The 23643-nt window shown below is 59.8% G+C and overlaps 6 protein-coding genes across 6 annotated transcripts; all 6 read right to left on the reverse strand.

Moving 5' to 3' along the window:
* Positions 1-3613: 3613 nt before the first annotated feature.
* Positions 3614-5284, reverse strand: LSCM1_06354 (uncharacterized protein; the record flags this gene model as incomplete). Its single annotated transcript, XM_067323785.1, has 1 exon — positions 3614-5284. The coding sequence occupies one exon, from the start codon at positions 5282-5284 to the stop codon at positions 3614-3616; it is 1671 nt and encodes a 556-aa protein (XP_067179099.1).
* A 1011-nt stretch (positions 5285-6295) lies between these two features.
* LSCM1_06355 (uncharacterized protein) lies at positions 6296-7630 on the reverse strand (the record flags this gene model as incomplete). The annotated part of the gene is made up of 1 exon (XM_067323786.1): positions 6296-7630. One exon carries the CDS (start codon positions 7628-7630, stop codon positions 6296-6298), a length of 1335 nt encoding a protein of 444 aa, XP_067179100.1.
* A 1752-nt stretch (positions 7631-9382) lies between these two features.
* On the reverse strand, positions 9383-13042 carry LSCM1_06356 (uncharacterized protein; the record flags this gene model as incomplete). Its single annotated transcript, XM_067323787.1, has 1 exon — positions 9383-13042. The coding sequence occupies one exon, from the start codon at positions 13040-13042 to the stop codon at positions 9383-9385; it is 3660 nt and encodes a 1219-aa protein (XP_067179101.1).
* Positions 13043-14666: 1624 nt separating this feature from the next.
* LSCM1_06357 (uncharacterized protein) lies at positions 14667-17399 on the reverse strand (the record flags this gene model as incomplete). The annotated part of the gene is made up of 1 exon (XM_067323788.1): positions 14667-17399. The coding sequence occupies one exon, from the start codon at positions 17397-17399 to the stop codon at positions 14667-14669; it is 2733 nt and encodes a 910-aa protein (XP_067179102.1).
* Positions 17400-19030: 1631 nt separating this feature from the next.
* Positions 19031-21427, reverse strand: LSCM1_06358 (uncharacterized protein; the record flags this gene model as incomplete). Its single annotated transcript, XM_067323789.1, has 1 exon — positions 19031-21427. The coding sequence occupies one exon, from the start codon at positions 21425-21427 to the stop codon at positions 19031-19033; it is 2397 nt and encodes a 798-aa protein (XP_067179103.1).
* Positions 21428-22353: 926 nt separating this feature from the next.
* Positions 22354-23487, reverse strand: LSCM1_06359 (uncharacterized protein; the record flags this gene model as incomplete). The annotated part of the gene is made up of 1 exon (XM_067323790.1): positions 22354-23487. The coding sequence occupies one exon, from the start codon at positions 23485-23487 to the stop codon at positions 22354-22356; it is 1134 nt and encodes a 377-aa protein (XP_067179104.1).
* Positions 23488-23643: the final 156 nt, after the last annotated feature.

The raw sequence follows: 23643 nt of genomic DNA on the forward strand, positions 1-23643 counted from the left end.
CCGTCATGACGGGAAAGGGGCAAAGATGCGAGCAGAAAAGTAACGGGAGGATATACATTACGTTCGGGCGGTTGTGCAGGCAAGTGGAGAGGCTTACGGAGTGCACAGCAGCACTGCAAAAGACAAGTGAGGAGTGGCGGGAGCGAAGGGGGGCGACGATGGCCGCGCGGGTCCCTCTAAGAAGTCGGCTGGCCGTAATGTTGGAGGGGGGAAGAAAAAGTGAGGTGCCCGCAGGCACAGCAGATGCGATGCGAGCGGGAGAGCGGAAGGGATCGCAAAAGGCGGTAAGAAATGAGAAGGGGTGAGCTGTGAGAAGAGGCACAGCCGAGAGTCTGCCCAGTGAAGGAGTAGGCGCTGAGGTTCGAGTGTGTATGTGTGTACGTCTGTGTGCGAAAGTTCGTGTGAGCCCACATGCGGCCTCGTTGACTCACAGCTTGTGAGTGCCTCTGTCACCGGCGTTCCTGCGGTGTTGTGGTGAGGCCAACAATGCCGCGCGATGTTCTCGACCCTCCCAGCGAAGCGCAGTTCGTCAGCGTTTCAGCAAAGCTCTATACAGTCGCACAACTGCATTGTTGCCTTGTGTCGAGAACCACTATAGAGGGCAGCGTTCTTTCGTTGCGGAATGTCCACAAGGCATTGACTCGAGAGGCAACGCGCACTGTTTCTATTGCGTTACTCGCCTCAGACGCTGTGTGCTTGACGTTGCAATCAGCCGCGAGGCTGAAGATGCCCTTCGTTGCGCAGCACACGCCCACCACCCACGCAACAGCAATGTACGTGAGAAGATGGAAGAGAATGTCTGGCATACACGGGCGCGTGTGCCCGTATCCCGCCAATGCGCTCCCCCGCCAGGAGGGAGATAGCCTGAACTAGCTCAGGGCCGACGCCAAGGCCCACGTGGCTCTGCGAGATCTCTGGCATGGTCGGGGTGATCGACGCCTTCAACGGGGCGCGCGTGCGCAGAGCTGCTCTCGCAGCCATGGAGCAACACGTAAAGGTGTCGCTTCTCTCCCACGGGAAGTAAATGCCACGCTGAGGAAAAGCCCCCCTTCCCCCTCTTTATACGAGGAGCTGACGATAGACCAATCTTTTGCCGCGCACAGAGGCGTAGCCCATCTCGCGACCCATAGAGAGGGAGTTGGCATAGTCGAGCGAGTTGCCCCGCATCCGCACCTCGCCGCAGACCTTAGGACGGAGTGCGTCTGCGGCAGGCTGCTCAAGACCGCTGTAAAGCATGGCGTCTTGCCCTTTTATAAGCTTCGTGGCCGCCACATCGTTCACGGCCGTCGGCATCTCCTCTATGCCGACCTTGCCACAGTGCGCTAATTTCAAAGGTATCGCTCATGTTTACGCTGGCGCAAGAGGCGATAGCGCACAGCATCGGTAGGCGCTGGGGCTCACGCGGAAACCTTCCCTGCATATGTGTGTGTGCGTGTGTGTGAAAGGGAGGTAAGGAGGACGCGGAGGCGTACGTCTCCCAAGCGACAGCATAGCCTCGCCGCATGCACACCTCTTGTCTTCGACGCCGAGGCGCCTGCCAATTCACGCGTCAATGAAGCAAATGTGCCAGCTGCTCGGCGAGGGCCGCAGAGCGCGCCTCTCTTTACTGGTGGAAAAAAGGCAGACCGGTGAGCAGAATTCACGTCTGCGCTCGCTCGAAAAGTGGGTGAGCAGTCATAATCTTTCCTCCTCCGGCAGTCGATCGAGCGCAGTAGTCCTGCTGCACTGGTACGCAGCAGAGAGCAGAGTAACTTTACCTGACTGAGACGGCAAGGCCGCGATGGGTACCGTAGACTCGAGGCGAAGGGCGAGGAACAAGTTCACCATGCTGCGTGGCCCGCGCGCCTGCGCCGCTTCTGCCCCTCCGAAGTTATCCATTAGCCGGTGCCTATGGGACCACTAAGGCAGCCGATAAGAGCGCATATGCCAACCCCATCCGCAACGCGGTAGATTGTTGGCGTGCTTCTTTGGAAGAAGCCGTTATCGATGAGCGTATGGGGGCGGGGGGTAGAGGACGGAGCGTTGACGTCTACACTAACGCGTACACTTTTCCCCACCGCCAGCCACATGCCACCCCCGCTACTCTGCCATTCCGTAGATGCGTCCAACAGCGTCACAGGCTCGTTGAGAGGGCGAAGAAAACGAAGGAGAGCTGCGACAGCAAAGCGGAGAGGGCAAAGGCCAGCTCTAAACGGAAACAGTGCCGCGTCGGTGAGATCGAGTGTCGCAGGCGAGCAAGGCGCATGCAATAAGAGGAGGGGGAGGAGGAGGGGAGCATACATAGACGCATATGCGCACAGACACACACATAGAGAGACTCTGAGGTGAGGGGGAGAGGGGCGTCGAAGAGGAATCACTGAGCTCGACGGCAAACGACAGAAAGCTGTGGTGAAGCGGAAGTCGGCAAGCGGCGCGATGTTTTACGCTCCTTCACGCACACACACACCTCCCTTTCCCTCTCAGCGAGACACACGACACGGAGCAGTTTGTGCGTGGGACGGGTCGTGAAGAGGAGGCGTGCACGTGAGCGCAAATGTGTGGCAATGACGCCCCTCTGTCTGTCATCTCCCCCATCCACCCACCCGATGAGGAGGGCGAGTGACTTCAGTGTGCGTCAGTGCGGTGAGCCGTATGGTCTCCTCATACTTTTCGTTGCGTACCGCGGGAAGTGCGTGCGGCGTGGCGGCGTGCAGACCCGACGCGTATGGGCGTATTGAAGAAGGGCCGCTGAGCACAAACCGGAAGAAAGAAAAGCGCAGCGGCTCAGTGTAGAGAAGCACGAAGCGAGCGACTGACGAGACATGACACGCCCGCGTTGCGCGATAGAATCGGCAGGAAGAAAAAGAGAGACGCGGACAGACGGTGACTTCTCAAGAGAGGAAGGGAAAGCGGCGCTAGGGTCCATCTGCTTAGAGCACGGCACATGGCTGATGGCCGAGGCACCGTCAAAGGCGCTCAGAAGCACACAAGCGCGCCCAAGTTGATGAAAGGCTTCTCCTATACATCCGAAGTAAGTGTGGGTCGATCAGCTTCATCTCGGAGGAAAAGAAGAGCGCGTTGACAAGGGCAGCACAAGCGTACCTACATGCATGAGTAGAGGTACATCTATATGTTTGAGGGTGCATGATCGAAGGAGGGAGAGAGAGGGCCTGCAGGCGCCCAGACAGGCAGTTTGGTAGGCGCTTTTAGCCCTGCCAGCCTTGCGCACGCATGTCTGTGAGTGTGTGTGTGTGTGCGTGTCTTTACTCCAGCAGCGTCCGTTTGCGACGCAAGCAGCGTCCACGATGGCGAAGCGAAGAGAACCCGAAGGGGGAGCGCCAAACTGACGCACCACGCTCGCTCGGGAAGACTCACAGATACATCTGCACGTGTGCTATGTACGCAGACCAAGCAGTGCCACCTGGAGTGCACCCAGCCGCACACAAGTCTACATTGGCTACGCGCTGCCAACTCCCCACCCACTCGGCAATGCGAACGGCATCCGCGCTCGCAGACGGGCAAACAATGAACGAAACCAACAAAAAGAGAGAAAAGAGAAACGAATGGGCTTAGCAGCGCTCTGAGCAGCATTGGTTTGCAACGGTGGCGACTGCAGCTTTCGCAGGGGGTCGGATCACCTTACCCTCTTCGCCTCGACGTCCGCACGCTCAAGGGCGCGCCTGAGATCATCCGGAATGGCCAACTGCATCTCTGTCATGTACTGCCCCTTGCACATGAGCAGCACAAAGATTGTCTGCCAGAGCATACGAATCTCCTCCCTCGCCAGCACGAGGTCCACCGAGGCCAGGCGCCCCTTCAACACCGCCACCGACTCCTCCACCAGCGATAGATTAGCCTTCGTCGCCGGCAAGTAAGGCGCGAGGCACCCGAGAATGAGCGCCGCCTCGGCGGAGCTCTTCCCGTGCACCATCACGCAGTCGTTCCACGCGCGCTGCAAGACCTCCTCGGTGCGGGGGTCTTTCAAGAAGTGAAGCAATCGGCCGCACTCCCGCAGCATTCGCACACTGTCTGCCGACAGTACACCCTTCCCCGCTACATGCTGCTCATAGACTTGCAGCCACAGCTGCGCCGCCACAGGCAAGTCTCGCGCCTCAACATGCGCGAGGAATATGGCACTGCGATCCATCGACGCCACCATCGCTGGCGTCAGTGCGGCCCCGCAGGCTGCAAAGTGCTGAGCCACTGTATAAGTGTGCCAGACAAGATTGTAGGCAAAGCGGCTGCCCGTCCTGCTCCAGCGGCGAGGCCACAAGCTTAGCAGCGCGTCCGCCGCCTTCGTCAACACAGGTGCCTCTAGCGGCCCACGCAGCACCTTCGCAACGAGCGGGTGTAGCGCGAGCGCGCCTTCTTCCCATTTGGGCGAGAAGATCCCTAGTGTCGATGCGGTCACGGTGAAGTCACCCGCCGCGTTGCCGATGATGGCACCCACCACAGCATCCGACATATCACTTGTGTGAAAGCAGCTCATGATGCGCAGCATTGTACGTGCGCCGGGGTACGTCTTCTCCAGTTCTTCGATGCTAATATCTAACAGTACTGAGAGGGCCGCAGAGATGCTGAGGGTGTTGTCGCGCCGCACACCCTTCTCCGTGAGTATGCGACTCAGCTGCGCTGCACTACAGATGTCCGCTTTCATGAGTTGAGAGGCGACATGCATCAGCAAGGGCACAAAGCCCAGATTGTGAAACACCGCCTCCAGCTCCTGCGAAAGCGCCAGCTCAGGCAAGAACTGTTGGCTTGCCTGAGGCGAGAGAGCACACGGAGAAAGACACGCCATCTTCGTCGAGCTCGTCACATTTGCCGCGCTGGTCGTCATCAGCACGTATACGCTGGCGTGCTCCGGAATGAGCGTCAGAACCTCCTCAGGAGAGGTCACGTCGTCAAGAACCATTAGCACGTTCTTCTCCCTCCGCCCTTTCATCGCAGCAAAATAATGCTGCAACTGCGACTGAAGAGCGTGCTGCGCGTTGAACCACTGAATGCAAGAAAAACGCTGGCTGTGCTTCACTGTGTCGCAGAATTCCGCAGCGATGGCAGACTTGCCGATGCCGTCAACGCCAGCAAGCACTTGGTAATGCCGACCGCTTAGAAGGTTCTGCCACAGCGTGCGCACTTCGGCCTTGCGGCCAACCGTGCGTGACGCTTGCACGGGCACCTGATAGAGGAGTGGGTGCGACTCCTCTGGCGTGCGCTCCGCGCTTGCCGCAAAGCTATTTGAGATGGTCTCACCAGTTGAAGCACCGCGAGCGGATGCCTCAGTGACGAAGCGAAAAAGACGACGCATTGCCGCCGTTGTCCCCCCAAAAAAAAAACGGGTGAGGGGCGAGCAAGAGCAGCCGATGGGTGTGGGTCCTGTCCTTTGCCAACGTGATGCCCTTTCGGTTTGTTTTTTGCCGCGGGTGGCGCTTTCGCCTCTCGTCCAGCGCGGCTACGATGGGTGGGCAGGGGAGGAGGGGCACCTGAGTTCGAAGAGAAGAGGGAACAGAAAAAGATGCGAGGGAGCGCGCCAGGCGCCAGGCAAGAAGCTCACAGAAGAGCAGGAGATGCGGTGCGCGCTCTATGCAGGATGGCAGTGCTTAACAACGGCTGCAGACGCTCGCAGCGTCCGAGCGAGGTGAGCTACCGAAAGGTGCGAGATGAAAACGGCTGCCAATTTGGCTGCAGTGCACGTAAGAAAAGAAGGACAGGCCAGCCAGCGGTGACTTGGAGAGCTGCCAAAGCCCACCGACTCGCAGGTGTGCGGGTGCGTTCCGTTTAATTAGCATTTTTTTCCATTTATCCGTGCCCTAGTGGTGAGCCGTGATTGGGCGGCCAGCGTGCCAATCCTCATACTTCGCCTAGGCAGCACTGACAGCCTCTATGCTCACCACCGCAGACGTGTGAGGCGCCAGGGCGGCAAGCGCCCACCTCACACATCTCACGCCACTCCACCCCGACGCCTTGATTCTGAAAGAAGAGGGCAGGGGCAAGGAGAGCAGCGGAGGAAGTCGCGAAGGCGCGTGAGCGGCGGCGTAGGAGGAAACTGGTAGTGATATGCGCAGGGGGCTGGAAAGGGCATGGAGAGCTGAAGCAGGTGTCTGGCCACAAGAAGACAGCAACGACTCTATCACCGCTTATCACACAATGCGCGAAAACACCCACGGACGTCGAGCGAGAACGGCTCGTGCGGTGAAGGAGCAGATAGGGCCCGCGCGCGAAAGAGAGGCAGACAGGCAGATACGCAGCTGTCTCAGGTGCGGGCGCCGCCAATGCCGAGCTACGCAGAGCAGAAACCCGATGCCAAAGGGAAAGGGCGCTACTTGGGCGGCGTGAATGCTTTCCACGGCGCGTTGCCGTCGATGTTCAGCCGCTGTGTCCCGTGCGCTGGGGAACCGAAGGACGCAGAAGGCCGTTTGAAGTCTTTCATGAAGCGCTCAAACTGCTCGTCGACACGCGCGGCAGAGACCTCCTCCGCGCCTGCCTGACGTCTAAACTGTATCTTTGCCATATTCTCATCCATCTCTCCGATGATGCAGTCGCGTGCAGCCGAAGCGACGGCGTCGAACTCCTTCGCCCTATCCGACAGCGCTTCCCTGGAGCGCTCCATGTCATGCATCTGCCGCTGTTGCGCTTGCAGCGCGGCCTCATTTTCGTGCGCGATGCTGCCCTCGTAGCCCAGATCCATCTTTGTGGGGAAGCGGCCGGTCGATCGAGCAACGGTGTCCGCATCCTCTGCGTAGCTGCGCTGCATGTCACGGTGCATCTGCGCCGCCTCCTTCATACGTGCGCTGCAGTAGCTGTTCAGCGTCACGCTCTCGTCGCCCTTCCCTGTCGAGCCACCAAGCACCTTGGCCTGCAGCTCATTATTGTTCTGCCAGTCAACAGTGCTCCCATGCTCATCCACGCACACACCACGAATCAGGGCGCCATTGTTCCAGATGCCGGTGAAAGTGAGGCGCGGCTCGTTGATCAGGTACGTCTGCGCGCCTTCGCCGTGAGCACGCCCGTGCTCGTTGAATTCTCCCTCGTAGGTGTACGTGGGCGTATACAGCGTGCCGCGACGGATTTGGCCATCGAGGAACTCGCCCACGTAGACGAACCCACCGTCGAGCTTCATCTTGCAGTCGGGGCCGTGTAGCTTGCCGTGGAAAAAGGTGCCCTCCTGCACAGCACCGGTGGCAAACACAAGCCTCCCTCTGCCGTGCGGCTGGTTGTCGGAGAACTCGCCCTCGTACACAAAATCAGATTGGGTCAGCTTCCCCCGCACGAACGCCTCGTCGCTCAACGTCCCCTCAAAGACGATCTCCGTTGTCCCGTTCGGAATGCGCACCACGCCCTCGGCTATCTCATCACTCTTGAAGATACCCGCGTAGTGGGTGCCGTCGGCCAGCCACGCCTCACCACGCCCCTCACGCTGCCAATGCGCGTTGAATTCGCCTCGATAGACATCCCCGTCCTCCTCCAGCTGACTCCCCGGCAGCGGGTAACCAGCAATCGGATCGTATGAGCCGCTGTAGACACGGCCGTCAGGCAGGATAGTGATGCCTTTGAGCAGTAAGTTTGGGTTCTGCGGATTCAAATCACCCCTCAGAATGGTTCCGTTCGATAGTGTCACGCTGCACAACAGCGCGCCTCCGAGACGACGGAGCATCGTGAGCAGAGGCGATGAGGGCAGGCAGCGAGTAAAAGCTCCGCAGTCGTGCCTCTGCGGCCAAAGATGATGCTGCCTCTGATACGGTGCACTCGAAAAGAAGCCAGCAGAGCTCGGGGCAGGAATATGGGAGCCGAGAAGAGGAGGTAAGGGCCGAATCCGTTAAAGGATGCGCCCTGACGCTGCGGCCTCCACGTGAAACCACGCACACGCACACGAAAGGGAAAAACTCGGCAACGGTAATGGCGCGAAGGGATGAGAAGCGTGTGAAGAAATTTTAGAGGAAGGGGGGTACAATGTGCAGTTGACCGGCGGACACAGATGGAGAGAGAGAAAGGGTGGGTAGAGAAGACTTCAAATAGATGAGGCGATGCTCCCACCACCACCACCACCACCACCGTCATCGTCAGCGCGGTGGATCCGCGCGCGAGCACACACGCTGCGACAGATGAAGACAAAAGTCACTGCAAAGGCCAATCCACCGCGCATCTCGACAGCTGTTTGCTCACACCGTTGAAAATGACCCACAAGCAGCGTTACCACTCCCGCATATCGGTGTCGACCACGCCGTCCTTCCATGCGCTATGTGTCCACTCATTGTCTCTTGTTCGGCGCACGCGCGGTAAACTTCCTCATCGGCATAAGCCTTCCAAGAACGGCATGCGCGCCCTATCACACGCAGCGCCTCACCATCCCGAAACGGGGCAGGTGCACTACGGGCACTAAGCCACTACCCCAAGGGCGTGCAGGGGTACAACTCCCCCGGGGGAACACATGAAGCGACTGCGCCGCAGTGCACATGCAGGCGACGACGCAGCATGCCGAACAGCCAATAGATCAAAATAAGGCACAAAGGCAAAACGCAGTCGCGTCTCGGCAGGTGGAAAGTGCGCAATGCAAATCGCGTCAAACTACATCGTCCACGCGCAACTCGCACAGATCTTCGGCATCGCACTGTGGGTTAGTGGCCACCGCCAAGGCGACCGGCTCCTCCGGAGCGCCACTTCGACTATACATCCGCGTAAGAGCGAGTGCGTGAAAAGAGGAAAACAAAAAGAAGCGAATCGAAGACTGCGCCAGAGGGGAGTCGAGCGCGGGTGCCGCCGTCGCACCAGCAGTCACCGAAGAAGAGCATCGGCAAAAGGCCGCCATGGAGGTGCCCCACTCCCTCTGCCCAGGGGCAGATCAGAAGACGTGCGTCGAGAGCCACCTCGCATATACCTCCGCTGCACTACAGAAATGTGGAGGAGCCGTTCCAGCCAACGCGGTTCGGTGTCGCGCAGAACAGTTTCCCTGCGCTGCCTACAACGCGTGCAATGGGCTATGGATGCGCTCCGCAGCACCGCAACGCAGCAAATTCCAAAGGAAAAGCAATCGAGCCATGCATACTGTTGTGGAGGCAACGAATCACTTCGCCGTGAGTGAGCGGTGCCAGTTTGCTCGCCGCCGCACGTCTCTGCTGAGCAACGCCAGCTCCCGACATAGCGGCCCGCACCGCTGACTTGCAACCACGTCAACGTGCAGGCGGCAGACTCTTCCGTCACTCATGCACTGAGCAACGCAGCGAATCATCAGGCAGTGCGGTGACCAGCATCATGAAGGAAGAGCATCGAGCAACACTTCACAGCGAAGGCAGCCTCCACCGGCTGCGAGTCCATCGGAACGAGCGGGCGCCGCCGCCTGCATCTGCTGCAATGCATCGCTATCCGAGAAAAGCACACCTGCCACACATACATACACTGCTCATTACAGTCATCCCTTCGACGAACGGGGGCGGCGAAAGGCGTTGAAGTTGTACTTGTAGTCGTACTGCAACTTCCGTGGAGCCGGCACGCGAGCCAGGACATGTGGCGCGCCAGCTGGTGGCGGTGAAGGGGAAAGCGGCGCGGCAGCAGAGTCAGCCGCAGCAACATCGCATGGCGGTGGAAGAGGCGCTGCGGATACTCGGGTACCGCCCTGCGAATCGGCAACCGCACTGTCTGCTGCGGCAGTAGCTGGGAGGGAGGGCCCGATAAACGGCACAGGAGATGCCGTGTGAAGGCGAAAAAGAGGACAAGGGGGGAAGCTCATGCGGTGCTGTTGGCACACACGCTGGGTCGCGAGGAGGGCCCACGTGTGGAGTCGGTCAAGCGTTGTCGGCAACGATGCAGCCTCGCCAGCACAGCGCAGCTGCGGATGAAGTAGTGTCCACGACAGTTGCGTAACAGTGAAAGCTGAAAGGGACGCGCTTCCATCGTAGTCGATCATGTTCGTGTAGAGAACCGTCGCCACCTTGCCCCGGAAGCGGTGCGCGAGCCATTCCGCATAGTCGATGACTGCCGCCGATGGCGGAGCCAGCAGGGCACCGACGCAGCTCAGGATGACGCGACGGTGGTCCAGTGCACCGGCGGCCTTCGTGAAGTCTTCCGACTTGAAGAACCGCTCCAGGTCTGCCGCATTGATAGACTTGCAGCAGTCACGGTGTGCCTTGGCGAGGCCTCGACGCCACACAGCGTCGGTCTGGGCGTCTCTAAGGTAAGGAAAGGCCCACACGCCGTCCATCCTTCCGGCAGAAATTAAATCGAGCACAGCAGCCGGCGCCGCAGCGTATGCCGCCTTCCATCCTGAAGGTCCACCAACGTGTGCCGCGAGAAAAGGATTCCACGCAGCCGCTGACGAATTCTCCGGGGGGATGAGACCGGCCTCCGTCCATAAGGAGGCGAGGGACAGCCGCATGGCAATACTCCGGGTCTCGTCGTCACCGTCCTCGCCATCTCTGCCGACAACACAAACGGAGGCGGCGAGCTGATCAAGAAGAAAGTTTACATCGCACAAGCGGCTGCAGAGCAGCGATGAAGCAACCTCCACAGCAACCCCTGTACTGGAGGTTCGTGGCTCCTGCACCCTGGCAAGCACAGAGGATAGCCACAGCACGAGGCGTGCGCCGAAAGAGGCATCACCCTCACGTTCGGGCGTGGAAGCATCAAACGGTGTGGAGACGGCAGCATCCAGAAATCCGCGAATGGGCTGAGTGGCCGCCTGCTCGCCTAGCTTGGCGCACAAAATGTCTCTGATTTCGGTGCTTGTTGCGGGGGGGCGGGCACCCAAGTCCTGAAGCACTGCATCAGCAATCAGCTGCCCGACAGCATCTGAGATCTGTGCCGCGCCAGTGCTCCTGCTCGCCTCCTGCGTCCGTGGCAGACATGGCGGGGTCGACGGGGCGGTAACGAGTATCTCTGCAGAGTCCACCAAAAGCTCGCCCCGCAGACCAAGCAACCGTTCATCGGCATCAAGGCGCACGCAGAAAATGTGCCCCTCCGCTACATACCGTACCTCCAGCGCAAGAGGTGATGCGTCATCGATGCCGGCAGCTCCGTTACAGAATGCTTCAAGCGCAGCGCGGCGCAGGTCATCTAAGGCGGTCCCATCTCGCAAGCGGCAGAGAACCATGTGCTGATCAGACCCCCAGCACACGGGTATTTGAAACCTGACCGAATTCCGTTTGCCATCATCGTCCTCGCTAAAGCATAGCGAACGTGCAGCCGTCGCAGCCGCATCAGATGGGCCGACACTCGTACACATAACGAGCGGCGGCGCACCTGCTTCTGCACTGCTCTCCTCGCATGCCTTGACCTTCGCGTCGTTAGCATCTTCTGTGTCGGCGGAGGAGAAGGAAGCCTTTGACGTGCGAGAGGTGTGCTGTGTGCTTAATGGTGATGAGCCCACCTTTGATCTGCTCGTGGGCACTGGTGACGCAGAGGCATCCTGTAGAGACGTCGGTGAATGTTGCTGCGACAATGAGAGAGGTCTCGGTGTGGCTCCGACGCCGTCTGCGCCACCCCCATTGTGAGATGGCCGAGGCAAAGAGGCACATAGCGACGCAACGCTAGGTGATGAGTTTTCGCTGCAGCAGACATCAAGAGGCGCTACCGTAGGCCCACTCTGCTTACGGCTCACTGGGAGAGCGCCGGGCACTGTTGCGATGGCACTAGTCACATCCGACACTGCTCCAGCGGCGCCCCGCTCGCGAACCAGCGATTTGGGTACACTCGCCATCGGCACCTCTGTCTCGGCTGGCGGCGGCGTGGAAGGGTGACGAAGTAGCAGGCGCACCCGCAACGGCTGCTTCGACTCTCGGGAAAGCGCTAGCCACTCCCGCAGCATGCTGTCAGAGTCCAGGAGCACAGATGCGTCACTTGAGAGTACGGGCACGTGCGGTGTCGCTTCGGCACCGATTGCAGCCTCGCACTCTGCCGCGAAGCGCCGCCACAGGTGCAGCTCTTCCTTGGTGTACACAAAGCAAAGCTCATGCAGAGGGGCAGTGACGGCAGCGGTGGTCGCACCTTCGGATGCGGCTGGTCGCACCTGCACTCGAGCCTCGTACTTGGCAACAGAAGTGGTGCTCTCGCGCAGGAGTGCGCGGCGCGGGGTGCCCAAGGGCACGTCGGGGGACGGTGCTGCCGCCGCTGCAGGTGGCGATGATGGCGGTGTCACAGGTGAGGGCGGAGTGGCAGCTGCTCGATAGAGCCGCGGTGATGAAGTCGCATCCTTCCGTCCTGGTGGGGCCTGAGAAGGTTTGCTTGAGGACGGACTTAGCGGCTGGCTAGCCACATTCGAGAGCGGTGGAGGGTGCGGCTTCGGGTTTCTGGGCCCCGCTGCGCTCTCTGAAGGTGCGGGTGCCGGGGCCGGCGGTGACGACGGCGCGAGCGGGGCTGTGAATAGCTGCTGACTTGCCCGCCTGCTCGCCTCGTGCGGCGACGCTGCCGGGGTTCGCGAGCAGATGACGTACGTGAGCCGCACCGGTGCGCGCTGCGACGCGTGCTGCCTCAACAGCCGCAACGCGACTGCATCATCTGTGATCTCGACTCGGTCGTCATTGGGCTGCTGCGGGGTTGTGTAGAGTGTCAGTCGCATACCGCTCTTTGTGGGGCTGATGCTTAGCGTGTCCTCGACCGCGCGTGTCAGGCTTTCCAGTACGAACCGCTTTGGTATAACGAACGTCTTCTCTTGGCAACTCGCGCTGTTGCGGTGAGCCGGTGACTTGGGCGGGGCGAATATGTGCAGCGTCACCAACTCGTTGTCGACGGCGTACTCCGCAGACAGGAAGCTGCCCAAGTTTCGAGGCGATGCAGCGCTGCCAGTGATGGTGGCCTCGACGGTAAGAACATGAGTGGCCCGCCGCCGCTCTGCGGTTTGGAGGAGATTCCGCACATCCGCATCACCGCGGAGGAGAGCCTTTTCCCCCTTCCCCTCTGTCGCTCCCGCGGCCCTCTCCACCAGACTAACCGCAAACGTGAAGTCCACCGAGTGCAGTCGAAGATCCTGCGACTTCACAAAGGCCTGTAGCTGCTCTCGGGTGGAGACGCCATCTGGAAGCTCACAGGAACGCTGAATGCGTTCATCGCCACTGCGCACAATCAGCACGCACTTCATCCGCGCTTAAGAAATTAAATAGGCGTCGCACGGCTGCGCAACGCTCGGCGAGCGAAAAGCGGGGGGAGGGAAGAGGCAGAGACAGAGCGGAGGCGATTCGAGCCTTTTTCGGGTTTCCTCAGTCGTGAGTCTCCCGACGGCGCGTATGCTCGGCGAAGCACAGGGCCTCAGTAAGTGGAGCCAGGGCGGCGGTACGCAGTGCCCTCTTTCCGTGGATCAGGGGAGCAGGTCTGCGATGAGTCTCTCGATGCGTGAAAGGCCTGAGAAATGGCGTAACGCAGCCGTGCGGCGCTCACAGAGAGAAATGCTCGCAAAGGGAAGGGAGAGGAGAGGCAGAGTGAGTGAGTGAGAGATCAGAAAGCTCCATGAAAGAGGAGCGATACCGATTGAAAGCTTCGCGCCGCCACTGCCGCTTCTCCTCCTCAGCAGCGCCGTACCACAAGTGTGTGTGTGTGTAGAAGGGGCTAAAGGTAAGCTCCAGTTTCCCATCAGACCCCTTGCCGCCATGCAGGCTCCTCGCAAGCAACGCAGTCGCTCGGCGAAGCGTACGAGCACATAACGATGGCGCTCAGTAAAGAGGCGCTGAGCACTGCCGCCTCATATCAAGTGCGGAGGGGCACGCCAACAGTGATCCGGGGGAACCACCCGGAACTCAAGAGCTCACACGCGTAAGCTACGAGTCGAAAGGCTGTCCCTTTAAATTTCACTGAGTGCCTAGAGGCGTTCACCGTATTCACGAATGCTTCGCTATCACGCCAAGCGCAGGCGCATCGAGCTTTGATCACTTATCCTGCACCCCTTTCCCTCGAGCCCTTCCATTGTGGTCGTATGGGGGGATGGTCCCACCCTCCACAGCGAACCTCCTCGCGGAGGTAGGGAGAGATGTGGTGGACTGGTGGAGGAGGGAGGAAGTGCGGTGTGATGGAGCGCAGCGAGCAGTTGCGAATTTGGGAGAAGAGCACATATGTATGTACCATAATGAGAAAATGGCACGGGCCGAACGGGGGCGCAGCACCGCGCACCGATGGACGGTGTGGATCACATGCACACACACACACAGAGAGAGAGACGCGACAACTCTTCCGTGCCGTAGAAGAGGCACAGGAGTCCGCTCGACAATAAAGAATAGAAAGGAAAAGGGGGGCGGCCGTGCCTATGGCTCGGCGCACAGAAACGCTCCAAGGAAGCGCTTACGCACGGGATAGCCCATTGGGCGGGGCGCGGCACACACTTACGTCACTGCCAGGCGAGGGTGGATGAAGAAACACCGGAAGAAACGTACTTCCTCCAGCGCTCGACCGCGAGAACGCAAAGGAGAGCGTGAGGAGGAGCAAAGAGGGGTGCCGAGAGCGACAAAAAAAAAGAAAAAGCCGCACTGGAGTGCAACTCTCCTCAGTGATCAGTCAGTCGGTCTGCGTGCAGTTTTCCAGACGATCGACAGAGGTGTCCACGACAGGACAAAAAATAGGAAGACGTCACCTCCCTCTTCCTCGTCGACCTTTATAAGCGCGAGAGGGATAGGGTAACGGGAGTCAGGCAAAACCAAACGGCAGCCACAGCTGGCGAGAGGCCAACGCTATGTGACAGTAGTCACGGCTAAGACTGCTGGTGTGTGCGCTCTCTTTCAAAGCGCCAGGAAGGAGAGATCGCTCGAGCAAGAGGCCATGGATGCGATATGCCTTCGTGCGTCCTGTTGAGCTGCATTGAGTGCCGCCATCACCTCGAGCTCGTGCTGAGCCCTGCGCATCTCCGCAAGGGAGCTTAGGCGAAATTGTGGAAACCCGCGCTCGATGATCTGCAGGAGGTCACCCCACCTGCTGCCGATCTTCTTGCGCACGTAAGCGTCCTTCATCACTGTGTGGACGTGGCAGTACTGACGAACAGCCACGTCCAAAAGAGCGAGCAGCACCTCTCTCCGCTCGGGCGTGTCCCTCCCTGTGTGACTGGCGTAGCGGGCGAGCATACGGCTTGTGGAGTCACCCACGGTGATGTACATTGTCATGCGATCAGGAATAGTGAGGAGGTTGTATTTGGGCCCCGAGAGCACTTGACGCCAGTCGGTGTCGCAGGGACGAAAGCGCTCCGCTAAGATGAGCGCCCTCTGCACTGCCTCCTGCGGCGTGAGAGGAACATTCTTCCACGACCTTTGGAAGCTGCTGGAGTGGAGATCACCGCCATCACTGTCCTCCCTGTCCTCCGCGCTGGGCGACTCGCTGATGTCTGTACCGTTCAAAGCCTCGCACTGCAAGGACACCTGCTCGTACCAGTAGAGTGTGCCGCAGTATGTGGTGGCACCGGTCATTCGACTCACCTCATCCGATAGCCAGTAAAGCTTCGAGTTGTTCCAGTGATGCATGGCTTCACTAAACAGCTGCTGGGCGAGACAGGGCCTCTGATAGCTCTTCAAAGCCGCGTGACCGGCCTGTTGGAGGTACGTCGCCTTTTGAGATTCCAATCGCACCAGCGACGCGTCGTCGAGGAAGTAGTCCACCTCTGTCATGTTGGGAAAGAGAACCCGGCGTACAAGTTCGTACGACCGACGGCACGAGTGGATGGAGAACGGGTCCCTCATGCAGATGCGGAGGTAGCGGTACGCCTTCTTCACGTTATAATTGTCGTTTAGCTCGTGCGCGGCAAGATAGAAGTAACCGCCGCGCAACGCATCGTCCAACTCCATCGAGCGTTTGGCCAGATCGAGTACCTCAGGGGTGATGCGTGACTCGCGCGCTGAGATGATCGACGCCAGTTGCGCGTAAACTTTGCCACTGTTGGGGCACGTCCGCATCGCAGAGCGGAACAGGCGCTCGTCTGTCATCCAGTCTTCATTGCGCCGGTAGGAAAACATGCCCCAGCCAATACAGAGTAGCAGCAGCGCGTAAAAGTAGCGCTTCACGACCCCCTCGCGAAGCCCTGGGGCGGCCACCATGAATGTGATGAGCAGCACCGAGCCAATCGATGGTACGTACAGACAGCGTTCAGCGATGAAGGTGCCGACGGCGATGAAGAGGTGGCTGACCGGGGCGTAGGGGATTGCCATCCAGAGGAAACCGACGAGGCCTACCAGCGCCACGCGAGAGTGGAACACAAACGTGCCGTACAGGAGGCCCACTAAAGCCGCCAAAGCAGCTCCGGTAACTTTGAGAAAGTACGGCAGGCGGGGGTCATCCATGTTGTGCATGTGCGGGATGCAGTTGAAGCTGTACTCGCAGCACAGCGACGTGGGAAAGAAAAGCAGCTCCAAGTTCTTCACCTGAATCACCCACCGAATGCCGAGCCAGTGGAAGAGACCTTTCGGGACAAAGTACTGCGGGTTTTCAGTTTGGCGCAGCAGGCGGCTCTTCTCCAGGTCAACATCACCAATGAACTGTCGGCGGAAGAGTATGTAGCTGGCAAGCTCCAGCACCGACACGCCAATGACGAGCAAGGAGCGCGGTCGCTGACACCGCCCACAGGCGTACATGACGCACGCGTGAACGCTGTAGATCGCGGTGAAAGTGATGGCGCTGTCTTTGCAGAGGACGCTCATGGTGAGCATGCACGCGGCGAAGACGACGTAGCGGGCCGCCCACATGCACTGCGGCAAGCGCGTCCGTGGTTTCTGCCCTGCGCGGCCTTTCCTCGTTGCTGCCACGGCGGCCGGCAGCCCCTTGGTCTTCAAAGACGCACCCGAGACGGCTGCGGTCGCCGACGTCGCGTCGGCCATCTCATCGACTTGGTTCAGATACCGGTGAATGCAAAAGAACCCGATGAGCCCAAAGAAGCAGTAAAGCAGCTCACACCTCCCGACGATGGATGTGACGGCGTCGACGTGGACGGGGTGCACGAGATACACCAACGCTGCCATCAAAGGTACCGCGTGGACGGAGGAGGTCCATACAGCTTTGAGGGAGTTGACCTTGGCAGTCTCAGCGGAGAGCAGCGAGCTGGGCACCGCAACGTGGACGTACACGCGAGCGAGGTAAAACACAAGGCACACGTTGAGGTACGCCACGGTGTAGTTGAAGCTGTGCAGAAAGGCTGGGATGTGGCGGTAGCCCATCAACCAGTTCTGAAGGCGGAAGGTGAGCACGGTGATCGGACGGTACGACCCGTTTGACTCCAAGCTGATGAGCGGCTTGCCCCAGAAGTCGTTGTAGAAAAGGGAGCCAAGAGAGGTTTCGTTTGCCGACGAGTCAGCGTTTCTTTCAATGGCGAGGTGGTCATCGAACGTCATCTCAGCAAAAATGCCGTTGTTGAATATGACCGCGGCCGCGACCAGCACAAGAGAGTGGACGTACACATCGGTAGGGTAGGCGAGCCGCCAGTGGAGGCGCTCAGCAACCGGCACCTTCTTCCCCGCTGCTTCCCCGATCGCCATTCGAAGGCGAATACGTGAGGATTCGATGACCTGCTCGCGGCTTCACACCCCTCGCGAGGTGGTGGGCGGGGTATGAGTAGTAAGAAGCCGAAGAGGGGGGAGGTCGACTCTCCAGTGCAAAGGCATAGCCAGAGGAGAACTTGACTTAAAGCGCTGCAGCACCCGTGCCACTGATCTACGCGCGCTATTCACCGTCTGAGAGTGGTCTCCGGTCTGTGAGCGGAGTCGCGTGGTGGGAGCGCTCGCGCGAAGGTGGCAAAAAGAGCGAAAGTGTGGAAAAGAGAGAAGTCTGCGAGCGAAGGCAGCGAAACAAGCGTCCGCGTGCGGAGTCGACGGCTTTGAAAGAGAAGCAGGCCAGAGTGTACTCCGCACCGAAGCTGGGTGGGCGTCTTCGACGCCACCTGAGCGCCCACTGTTGAGTTCTGGGAAACAGGAAAGCGGAGGTGCTCGGCAAAGACTAAAGCGCCTCCCGAACGCCCCTTTACGAATCTCTGCAGCATGCAAGGTGAGCCTGTCCCGGCCACGCGCGTTGGCGGCTGAATTACACGCAGGTGCAATCAGGCGCTATGATCGAGACCACTTTGAGAAGCGCGAGATTAAACAGTAAACCCGGGTAAGGGATGTGAAGTCAGCAGCTCTATGAGTGCCGATTTCTTTTTGTCTGCTCAACGCATCCGTTCCGTAACACGTCCTCGCACGGGCCTTTCCTCACACTCCGCGCCGCCCATGCTCGACCCTGTGCCACCGCGCAGAGGCGGTTCGGCAGCGGCAGGGAGAGGGGGCCGCCTGGCTTCCCCTCAGCATCGCCTGGGGTGCCAGGCCCACGCGCTACCACATGCACCGAGCGGCGCGTCGTGCTCCGTCATGACGGGAAAGGGCAACAGCGGAAACGGCAACGAAAGGGTCCGTCACAGGTGCGCGCGCGCAGACGCGAAGAGAGAGCCGAGGCAGTGACCATCACACAGCAGTTCAAATGACGCCGTTGCAATCGCACTCCCTCACCTGTGCCCTCCCCCAGCAGCCCTCCCGATTCGTTACTCTCTGCTCTGGTGCCTCCCCTCTTCCTTGTGTCGGGCAGAAGCAGTTCCGCTCTCTCACTCCGCCGTACCAAGGCCAGGAGAAAATGGAATGGAGCAGTAGCAAAGGAAGAGAGAAGAAGCGAGACGAGCGCCCTCAGCTGCGGGGACCTTTTCAGTCTCCCTCTCTACACCCGATAACTATTCTCTATGCGCACATACGCACACAGGCGCACACGCGCGCGTGCACCTGTGTGCCCTTCTGTGCATCGAGACGCCCCTGAAAAAGAGACCCGTCCTTGACGCGTCAGAGGAGTGCAGAGGAGCCGCTGGATGGATCGGGCCGTTGGCACACTGCCCTCCTCCTCCTCCATTGGCACAGCTCATGAAGTTCTCTCCTATACAAAGTGGTGGCATGGTGCCCCTCATGTGCAGCCGAAGCGGTGTCGCCGTGAGCGGCAGATGATGTGTCGAAGCGTCCGCATGCGTGAGAGCGAAGCGGTGAGCCCCTCCTCGCACGAAAACGTTCATATGCGCACCCTCAGCAGAACGCTGCGGGCGCCACGAGCGCCGCGCGCCCTTTTGTGCGGGCAAACAGGAATCGGTCCGCTGCCGTCACGCCTCGATACCCTTCCACCCCAGTGAGAGGGAACGAAGCCATCTCTGCTGCTCATGCAGGCGCTCCTCGATGGACATCTCAAGCCGGCACATCTCCCCCTCGACCACACCGACGAAAGCAGAAGCGTGCTCTGCAAGGGCAGCGTGCTGACGCTTTTTGAACTCTGCGATTGCCACACTCACCTCGTCCACTAACGAGCAAACATCATCAGCGAGGTCATTTTGAGTGCACAGCACTCGCTGCAAGACTTTTTTCGCGGCCTCCTGCCTCTCCTGGAACGCGTGCAGTGACGCAGTCGTCACATCAGCCTCCTTCAGTAGCGTCTCCACCTTGGCCGAGAGATCGGCGATGACGCCCTGTGACTCATGCAGCATCGACTCCATCTCGAAGAAGGACGAAACATCAGAGAGCTTCACCTCGGCTGCCCTCTTGGCGGCCTGCAATGACCGCTTCAGCTGCTCCACGTGTTCATTGGAAGCTTCCAGCAGCTGCTGCGTATGTGCGTGCTGGGAGGCGAGAGACCTTAACTCGCTCTGCGCCTCGCTCAGCTGGGCTTCCAGCTCCCGGTTTCTCTCCAGCTCGCTACTTAGCGCGTCCTGCGCGCTCTGAAAATCTTTGTCGACAACGTCGACGGAAGACTCTTCGCCTCCCCTAGGGACAGCATCATGGTCACAGCGGTCGCCTATCCGCGCCAGCTCCGACTCAAGCTCGTCCACACGCGCACGGAGCATTACAATTTCTTCTCCAACATCCTCTAGTGAGGTGAGGCGCGATGTTTCAGAAGTCGATGCGTTTAATGTGCGTAGCAGCGCATCGACCTCAATCAAAGCGCGACTCTGCGCCTCATGCCATGTGGCGCATGACTCCATCAACGACGGTAAATCCATAGTCTCGATGCCGCTCTCGGGGTCGTCTCTGCGGTGTGCGTCACGAAGCCGCCGCAAGGGTTCGTGGATGGCGCGAATTGCGCGAAGGACGTCGCTGTTATCGCCGCCATCGTGGGCATCTTGCCCAACCAGCTCGAGTGCGGCCAGCATGACCTTCCCAGCGTCTGCGTCAGTATCCTCGGCGTCACCGAACAGCAGTTGACGAAGCATACGCAGCATCGATCGCCAGCAGACTTGGTAGGCGTGCAGAAGGGCACCGGCGCGGTGCTGTGCACGAGTCTCTTCTCGGGTGAGCACCTGCGCGCCATTGGGGTCTGGCAAGGCTTGAGTTACCTGCATTAGGCTCGGCTCGCCGGTCACGCCATCAATGCCCCACAGCGCCGTGCGCAGATGGGCTGCGCCGGCCTCCCACGCCAAGAGACCGACATCTGGAAAGACAAAGGAGCCGCGAAACGCCGCACTTGCGGCATCCCACACATTCACCTTTGCCGAGTCGATAGCACAGCTCCACACATCTGTGCCCAACGACATACGGAGGAGGCCCGTCACCCGCGACGTGTGGCTACGTAGCAGCTGGACGCCTTGCGAGGACGGAGAAGGCGCCGCGCGGGCGCGATCCGAAAAGGGGAATACCAGCAACTGCCCCGATGTGAGCCCCACCCACAATCGGCCGTGACACAGCAATGCACAGGTCGGGGAGCCGTACCGGTCGCAGTCCCATGACAGTGACCCGTACATCATCGTCACATCTTCCGCAGAAGGCATATCCCAGACGTCGACGTAGCCAGCACCGCTGACCGTGACGAGCACATCCTGTACGGGATCGTGTAGCACCACCTCGATACGGCCTTCTACCCTGAACAAGCCGGTAGCATCGACCTCGTAGTCCCCCTCGGCAGCAGCGGAGCCAGCGCTGCCAAGCTGCTCGGCAGGGCTGATGACTGTGACGCGAATCACCTCGGTGAAAGCCCCGTCTTGGCAGCACAAAACAAAATGCCCTGTAGCGCCACAGGTAACGGTAGCGGCGCAGACACGCATACCGAGGCGCACTTCCTGATGCGGTTGCGCGACTGTTGCCGGCGGCGGCTCTTCGTGGTCGCTGACCGGCACTCGAACAAACGCCAGCGTGCCGTGTGCTGTGACAATGCACAGGTCGCATTTAGGGCTGCCGCTGTCGCACGCATGACGGCTGAAGAAAAGAAGTGAGTGAACTCGATCCGCCTGAGGGGCATCGCCCGCGTCGCAGTGAAACGCGACTGTGTAGGGCATACACGAGGAGGACAGCGGTACACAAGAAGCACTGTTGGAACTCACGGGGAGGCTCATCTGTTGCTGTTGCTCTATGGAAGTAGCGAGCGTGTGGGGGGCGTAGTACAAAACTTTGCGCGCATCGTCCGCCGTCACCCAGACGCCACCAAAGTCGTCCGTATAAACAGCGCCGCCTCGGTTACCCAAAGGCAGCCGCACACGCCCCTTCTGTGTGCATTGAAGACTGCCAAGGTGCATGGTACAGTGGTGCTTTAATGAGGAGAGGCTGCACCGGCTCACAGAAGCAGTGGTAGCGGGCGCAAGAATTGATGATAGGGTACGGCGGCTCCAGAAGCAACGGGGGAGAAAGCCACACCCCCACCACTCTTACAGAGCGCAGACGGCGTCGAATGCTCGTCCACTGGCTCGAAAAAATCGAGTCTGTTGCCTGAAATAGATCGGGTGAGCCGTCCATGAGGAAGCGAGAGGAGGACGACGGGGGCGGGGGTCTCGAGAGCGGAGAGGGGAAGTGACAGAGGTACGTGGAGGCGTGGGCAGTGATACCGGTGATGAGGAGAGGAAAGGGAGCAGGAGACGCGGCGGCGGCCTCGAGCACGGGAGTGACGAGGAAGTGCGCGTGAGTGGTAGGCATCCTCTCCCCTCTATCCGAGAAGCGCGCAACGGCGACACCGCATTCTGAGAGGAAGGGAGGGAGAGAGAGCCACGGGGGCGCTCCGTACACAAACGATGGTCTTGCAGAGCAGAAGAGGACGTGAGAGAAAGCAAGAGAGGGCGAAGTGCGGAGTCGGCATGGCACGTGACCACACAGATTCAAGTGTGCATGCATACGCACAGTCCGGTTCAGTACCCGTCCGTGTACAGCTCTTAAACATGCCCTCCTCCACCCCGCTCGCACTCACACACACGCATAGTCTCTGGCAGCCGCCCTCCTACTCTCCACGCCAGCAACAACGAGCGACGCGGCACACTATGTACATGAGCACACCGGCAGGAATCCGATGCACTGGCGAGCTCACCGAGCCCGCGAACGACGGCAAAGAAGCAAAGTCTCTCGCAGAGAGCGCTGGGCGGGGCCCTCATCGCATCTGCTATCCGAATCGCAGAGACGCCTCCTCAGCCGTCATCGCACGCTGGCACGCAAAACCAAAGCAGCACTGCCCGGCTCAGTAATGCATCACCTCGATCGGGTTCGCGAGAGGCGTGCATGCCATGCAGCACAGTCGATCACCCGCCTGTGGTCCACACGGATACGCTACGTAGAGAAACTCTTCCCAGCCGAGAGTCGTGTCAGCACTGGCGCCTAAGCGGCGCTGCAGCGCTGCCACGTCGGCATCGGAAGGCCTCGAGCCGTACACATGTGTCATGATATCTGCAATGTCCTGAACTAGGACATAGCCATCACTGATGGGGTCTGGGACGGAGGGGTCCATGTTGAACATGGTGAAGACGCGCTTCAGCTTTGCCACGGTGGCCTCGCTGTAGGTACTGCCATCAATCAAGAGCAGCACCAGAAACGCCTCACAGGTGAGACCGCCAGGAGGGGTGCGCGCCTTGAGCTTTGCAATACTTTTGTCGGTGAACAGGTGCAGCTCCCCGGTGCGTCCCGAGACGCGCAACAGCTCTTCAAAGCCGCTCTCGAGCAGAGAAGCGCTCACCCGCCCAAGCTGTTGGTGCGTCGAGAAGAGGTGCTTCAGAGCGCGAATGTACACAGCGGCCGGATGCACCGGCGGTGATCGCTTCAGGCCTTTGCTGCGGAAGCGACCGACGGCGTTCTGCCGCGTCTTCGCCTCTATGGAGCTTACTATCTCCGGCGGCACAGTTGATCCTTGAAGCCCGATGTAGATGATGCGTGAGTTGCGTAGCACCAGCTCCACGAGACACATGGCGCCACTCCACGAGATGTGCTTGTTGGCAGAGAGGTCAATTCGCTCTAAGGATGGGTGAAACAGGGCCGTTTGCACCAGGCGCCACACCGCTTCGTTACTGAGATAGTTGTCGCTGAGCACGAGCGACCGAAGCCGAGGCAGGCGACGGCACATCTCAATCACCGGCATCGCCCCTTTCGAGCCAACATACGTGCGAGACAAATCCAGCGTGGTCACCGCAGCCCATGCGTCAGCGCCGTCAGGAAACATCACAGAGGCGGACGAGAGGGGGCTGACACGAAGCCGGCGGCAGATTGCCTTGTACGCCTCTCGAAGGGAGCAGCCTGCGAACTCGGCTTGCAGCTCGGTGATGTCGCACGGTTCAGTCGCAATTAGGTGCGAGCCCACCTCCATTGTCGCGGGCGCTCCCATGAAAGCGCCTCCTAAGACCTACGTGAAGCTGAACGCATAGATTGGGGGGTGGGGTTGAGAGGGCCTCCGCGCGTTGCCTGTCCCGTTTTTTTTTTCGGAGGAGGAGAGATGGTCGTGTTCAATGCGCTACACTCAGAGTCAACAGGAAGAGGAGGA

The sequence above is a fragment of the Leishmania martiniquensis genome, chromosome 20 (assembly GCF_017916325.1).
Source record: "Leishmania martiniquensis isolate LSCM1 chromosome 20, whole genome shotgun sequence".
Classification (NCBI taxonomy): Eukaryota; Euglenozoa; class Kinetoplastea; order Trypanosomatida; family Trypanosomatidae; genus Leishmania; species Leishmania martiniquensis.